At 38.5% G+C, this 6000-nt stretch overlaps 1 protein-coding gene across 9 annotated transcripts in view; it reads right to left on the bottom strand.

The window, feature by feature from the left end:
- Nucleotides 1-1321: 1321 nt before the first annotated feature.
- The window catches only part of mdga2a (MAM domain containing glycosylphosphatidylinositol anchor 2a), a 226214-nt gene continuing 221535 nt past the window's right edge, over nucleotides 1322-6000 (bottom strand). For all 9 annotated transcript variants that reach the window (XM_035392026.1, XM_035392033.1, XM_035392074.1 and 6 more), the window contains 2 exons: nucleotides 3864-3960; nucleotides 1322-3627 (listed from right to left, as the gene is read on the bottom strand). In XM_035392026.1, coding sequence (XP_035247917.1) covers nucleotides 3539-3627; nucleotides 3864-3960 — 186 coding nt within the window. In that variant the 3' untranslated portion in view covers nucleotides 1322-3538. The remainder of the gene's footprint in view (nucleotides 3628-3863; nucleotides 3961-6000) is intronic.

Genomic DNA, 6000 nt, shown 5'->3' with positions numbered 1-6000 from the left:
AAAAAATAGACATAAAACCGCGAACAAAACAAAATGTCCACCCCAATGACGGCATGTCAATACCGTTATCACAACTCAAGACAACAAGGTATAACAGCAATAAATTATGAAATGCCTGGACAGCAGGCTGCCTTTCATCCACATAAACCTCTAGCTGAAGATGCACTGTTGGGAAATCTGCTGAACTATGGGGAAAATGTATTATTATTACAGTCAGAAAAAGAAACACACGGATCCCTCACAGGCCCATGTTAGATATATGTAATCAGAGAAGGTGATAGATTGTTTTTTCCTGAGTTCCCTGGAGAAAACAGACGGTTCAGGGCAGAAGACCATAGTACTGTAGCCAAATACCAGTGTAAAATGAAAAATGTCCACCAGCAGTTCACAAGAATACAATGTCTCATGATATTATTGGCTTGGAGTTCTTCTGTTGACACTCCTGGTGGAAAACAGGATTATCAATTTATGTTACTTCGAGATATTACTTCAAGAAATAAATTAGGCAGTAAAAATGCACTCAACGGATACAATGGTGGGGCAATGTGAGACAAAACTAGTACAATGATGAACAATAAAAAGAGACAGAAAGCTCACAGATTCTCATTGGATAACCTACCAAGCACACATGATGGAAAATAAGCATCTTAGGTGTATTTATATATAATGATGTTATGTAAGCTATACTATATAATCATTATGGAAATAAATATAAAAGGAAAAGGAATAATATAATAATAATTATAGATAGAAATTTCTGGTTATTTTAAATGGAGAAAAGGTATACTTTCATCCTCAATGAGAAAAAAGGGGGTAAACCCTCCTCCACAAAAGCAAATGTATTTTATGCAAAGCATTATATAGAGTGTTCACCTTAGGTCAAAAATAAGAATTATTCTAAGCCCGTCAAAAGCAATGTAATTTCTTGTAGAGACAGTGCCCATGAGTAAAAACATACTGCTGCTGTACACAGTGGGTTTGCTGGTGGCAGACGTGGAAAATGGAAAAACAGACAGGTGGAAAGAAAAGGGGTGTCACTGATCCCTTTGTGTGAAAGTACATTAAAAGCTTCAAAAACTGAGTGTGCAAAGAGATTAATTTGCAAGACACATAAAATGAATTTGTCCTTTTTTTCCCGACTCCTTTGAACTTCAGACAAGTGTTCACTGGGGAGTTGTTAATGGCTGCACAAATCAGAGATAAACCAAGCAGTCAAACACAGAAATATGTGCCTCTGGGGAGCTGGTAAAATAAAACGGCTAATTATTGTCTTATTTTTAGACTTTAGCTTTTTTATAACAGCAAACACACATGCAATAAATCACATCTTACCCGAAAAAAGAGCTTTATTGAACACAGATGTAAAATCTTTTTTTCTGGTTTATGTCATAAGTTGCAAGGATGTAGTTTTTAAAAAATTGGGTGTAAAATCTACAGATTAAAGCAAAAAAGAAAAGAAAAAAAGAAGCCTTGGTTTTGTATCTTTATTATTACATCTTGTGCTTTTTGTATGAATACTCACAAATGTTATCTAATGGAGCTTTCCATTTAAATATTTTATTTACCTAATTTATTTGCATATCATCTTCTGCTCTTTTTGATATTTTTGTAATGTGAGGGAACAAAGAAAGGAAAGGGCGATATTCCAGAAAGAAACCAAAAACAAGAAAAGGGATGTCTGTTACATGATGTTAAAAGGTCAGATCTTTTAGGCAAAAAAAAAGGATGGAGAAAGGAGAAAAATGAAAGAAGTCTTTAGATATCATCATAACCAACAATGTAAGGGAGATTTTACAATACATTTTCAAAAACCAGCTGGTTAAGGTATCCAATGATCTCAGGTAGTTCCAAAGTCATTCTTTACAGTTTGTGTAAAAGCAGAGCTACACTCGGTAGAATAATAAAATATTTGTTTTTTTTTAAATCAGAATCCACACAGCTGGAAACACAGAGCAGAGGCAGGAAACCTATATTTCATCCAGTGGGTTGCCAGTTTTCAGCGTAACCCTGTCCATGAAGATTGTGATGCTGAGGCTCTCTTAGCACTGTAGTCCCTGTATGTCAGAGGAATGTCTTTGCATGCCTAGGGACCTCTTGGTTTGGATTAGGGGCTTACTCTTGAATCGCTGGGGCTGTTGATGAGCCAGGATTACCCTCCTGCTTGCTTTTCATCCCAGTATACCACAGGTCCAATGCCAGTGTTCCTAGTTCTCCTGTTTGGTAACTGCGTGAATGTTCTGCCATCAGTCTCCTTTTTACTCCATTCTGTTTGAAGGTGGGGATGGTGTCTGTTGCATGCTAAAAGGCCATGGCTGCTGAGGGAGGTAACTGCCTATATCAGAACCAAGATGGCCATAGTTGGGCTTTGTTTTGCTCACTTCAGAAGCCGGGTCCACAAGCATCATCTAGTACTTGATGCAACATTTTTCATTAATTCCAGTATTATTACTTGCCTATAAACCATGCCTGTGGGCCAGGATTGTGTAGAAAATAGCCCAGCATTGGCACCGGAAACATCATTGAACTTGTTTTTGTTTGAACTTCAGGGATGTAGTTTTATTTTAAATCTGAAGGCACTTGGTTTCATGGCAGAAAGTGGCTCCCATTCCTTGGGTTGACAAGCTGCTGAAATGGGACGTAGAAGAGCGTAACCGCCTTTTCATACCTCACAAGCAACTCTCTCCCAGGCTGCCACAATGATATGTGGGCACAGTGTACTGGAACAACAATCAGAAAGTCATGCAGGGCTGAAACATAGATATGAGGATTTTAACTCCCACTTTTAAGGGGGCATACTGAACAGAAAACTCAGGTTACTGTTTTTTTTCGCAGGAAAGCAAGATATTGTTATCTGTTGCAAGTAAAGGAAGAAAAAAAAAACGCTTGATAAGCTTGGAGATTATGAAGGTTACTGGTGGAGAACTAACAGCCAAAGGCAAAAGTGCTTGCCTGGGTTAATCATGCCTTCATGAAGGTTGAGGGGCTTTATAAACCTTCTTCAATCAGTCAGCCAGGTAAGCTATTGTATTTTTTTTCTACTTCACTTCCTTTCGCACAGACATAAATCCTTGGCCAAAAAAAATGTTCTAAATTGAAAAACAAATCCACAGAATACAGACCGACTTTATGGAACAAACCTCAGCAATGTCCTTGTGCTTTACAAAGATTCTCCCTTTCCGTTCCCCAAGCCTGTCTCTGTCACAGGGTTGCCTGATTTGCACCCGAAACAAGGCTGTCAATAAAGAGCAAATAAACAATATTCCATCCTGCCCTTGGGAGCATTCTATGCATATATTTATTTAAAAATAATAGAATCTTCATTATCTTTATTCTGTTTTGTATTGTTTTTTCCCATTGTTTTTATTTGTTTCTGTATTTCTTTTTTCTGCTCCCAATTGAGCCCCAGGTGTGCTGCTCTTTCTCTCCATATTTTGACTGGATGAATCTTTGGTAATTATATATTGAAGGTCCAGGTACACAGACTCCTTCTTGGTGCAAGAGCCAGGTCAATATGTTTATAGCCTCTGCCACTGCAAGGTCACCTCCGATTGACGAAAAGAGCCAGGAGCAGGGTCACACATAAATGACATATAGGGGGTGCATTGGAAGGGGCTGAGGACCTCAGATCTGTTGGCAGAGTAGAGGAAACAGAGTAAGATGTTTGAACACATGAGGTCAATTTGTGCAATTCCCCATTACTCTTCTAAAACCTCCGGCTGAAGACGGCAACTTAGAGAAAAGTCTCCTTTGAGTTTTGAATGAAGGTAGATGAGCTATTTATTCATGGTATCGATGCCTCAAACAGTCCGGAAAAATAAAGACCAACAAATAGGGTAGTCATGGTAATACAATAAGGTACTTACTAGGTGGAGGATCTCCACACTCTCCCTCCTCAATAGTCACATCATCTATGGCAATGTCCCCTTCAATCCCAGGGCCACGGACACCTTCCAATACCATCTGGAAGAATGCGGGAACACAGAGGCGGAAAAAAATATTAACCACCAGAAGTCTTGCAGACTTACCCATAATTTCTCCATTTTGTATCCTTTATGAATGTTCATCTTGATTTCATGTTTAACTATTCCATGGTTGCGAAGAAGCTAAATTTACTAATCATTTCCAAACTTTTCTTATTTTCCCTGAGCACTGTATGAGACAGAATGTATAAAATCTTAACAACACATGCATTTACTCATACAGCAAATGTTTGAAAATATATAAAACAAGTTAATTATCTGTTAACTTATGCAGTGTTCTCAGAATATTCCTTCAGGACAATGATGTACTGTTCATGAATAAGAACCTGATTTTCTCCTTTTGATCTGTTAATTATCGAGCACTTTAATAATAACCCAAGAATCTGATCCCTAGGTTGAATGATCAAATAACCACATTTTCAGTCTGGCCCCAAGAAACGGTTAGCTTTGGATATTTATTTTCTGCCTGCATCAAAATACTTTTTTTCTCACTTTTTTTCTGACTGACATTTTCCATATCGGTTTATGCCTGCCCCCTAATTAATGTCCTGCTGGTACAGTGCATACCAAGAACCACACACATTACTCAAGTCATTTTCACACCTTCCACACCAATTTCCTGCTGACTCCACCTCTGCCCAAAGTCTTTTGAATGACCAAAATTACTGTGCATTCTTTTATAGCTATGGAAGCTTTCTGGGACACATGAAAATAAAAAAGAGACTGTGGTCCAATGTGATTGGCTGTAGTGTCAATCCTTCCCTATCACAGAATGCAACCCAGCGACCTCAATTTTCTCTGTGTTTCTAATGCAGTTGAGCCGTCACCCTGAATTGGTTTTTAATACATTCTTGCATCTCCACCACGGTGGAAGTGTGGGGAATGTTCTGGATAGTAAAAGACTGTCATGCTTAACTTCAGTAGTGACTATACATCAGGGGTGCAAACAAGTCTTTTGTTTGTGACTACTTTTCCAATGGCCAGCACAACGTGATCTACCAACCAATATATGGGCAATATTGATTCATATCGGGTTGACCACGGTGGGGGTGCATCAGAACTGATGTCGGACCAAGGAGTGATTGACACACAAATTAATTCATTAGGAACTACCAGTAAATTTCTCCCATCAATTACTCAAACTGGACATTACAAGCCCATAGCCTGCTAACTAAACTAGCACAGAAAATAGCAAATTGATAAGTCATTGGTCAGTGGTTGCACACACTATTTTTAAGTAGGCTGTGACAAACTGATTAAGTGTTACATCATATATAGGCTACTTAATTGCGTGCAACCACTGTCCATAAATTAAATAAGTCCAACAATTTATTTTTTGAGTCCACTTATTATTGCATCACATTACGTTTATTTAGCAAACACTTTTATACAAAGCAACATACAATAAGTGCATACCGAAGGTCACTGGACAACTACAACACACAGGTCCAATGAGGTACAATACACAAAACAGTTATCCATAGTCATGAATATTGAGTCTAGTTCACACAGTAAGCATAGGCTAGGTCAGAAAGTTATGTCAAGTCAAACTAGAAGGCATGACAAGATGTGATAGACCTACAACATCAAGATAACAATACAGGTGCAATATAAGTGCAGATACAAGTGTAGCATAAAGGTGTTGGAGAATCACTGATCCTAGATTAGGTGTACTCTGCAGAGTAGGGCTAGAGTTAATCCAGGTAAAGTCTGAAGAGAGGCGTATTCAGACCACAGCGGAAAATGGGCAAGGACTGAGTGGTTCGTAGAGTAATGGGGAGTTTGTTCCACCACTGGGGAGCTAGAGTAGAGAAGCTCCATAGTATAGCATCCTCATAACAGTCCACTGAATGATCAACCATTGCAACAGGTTTAGGATTTGTATTTTCCATGTTAGTTTATAAAGGTGAGTCACACACCACTGCAAAACAATACATTGTTGTGCAAGCAGAATAGGTAAGTGTGGTAGGTCAATTCTGCAAGCAGAAACAGAATTATTTTTACTTTTCATTTCAGCGAA

The sequence above is a fragment of the Anguilla anguilla genome, chromosome 1 (genome assembly GCF_013347855.1).
Source record: "Anguilla anguilla isolate fAngAng1 chromosome 1, fAngAng1.pri, whole genome shotgun sequence".
In the NCBI taxonomy this organism is placed as follows: Eukaryota; Metazoa; Chordata; class Actinopteri; order Anguilliformes; family Anguillidae; genus Anguilla; species Anguilla anguilla.
This window is presented reverse-complemented; position numbering and strand designations above follow the sequence as displayed.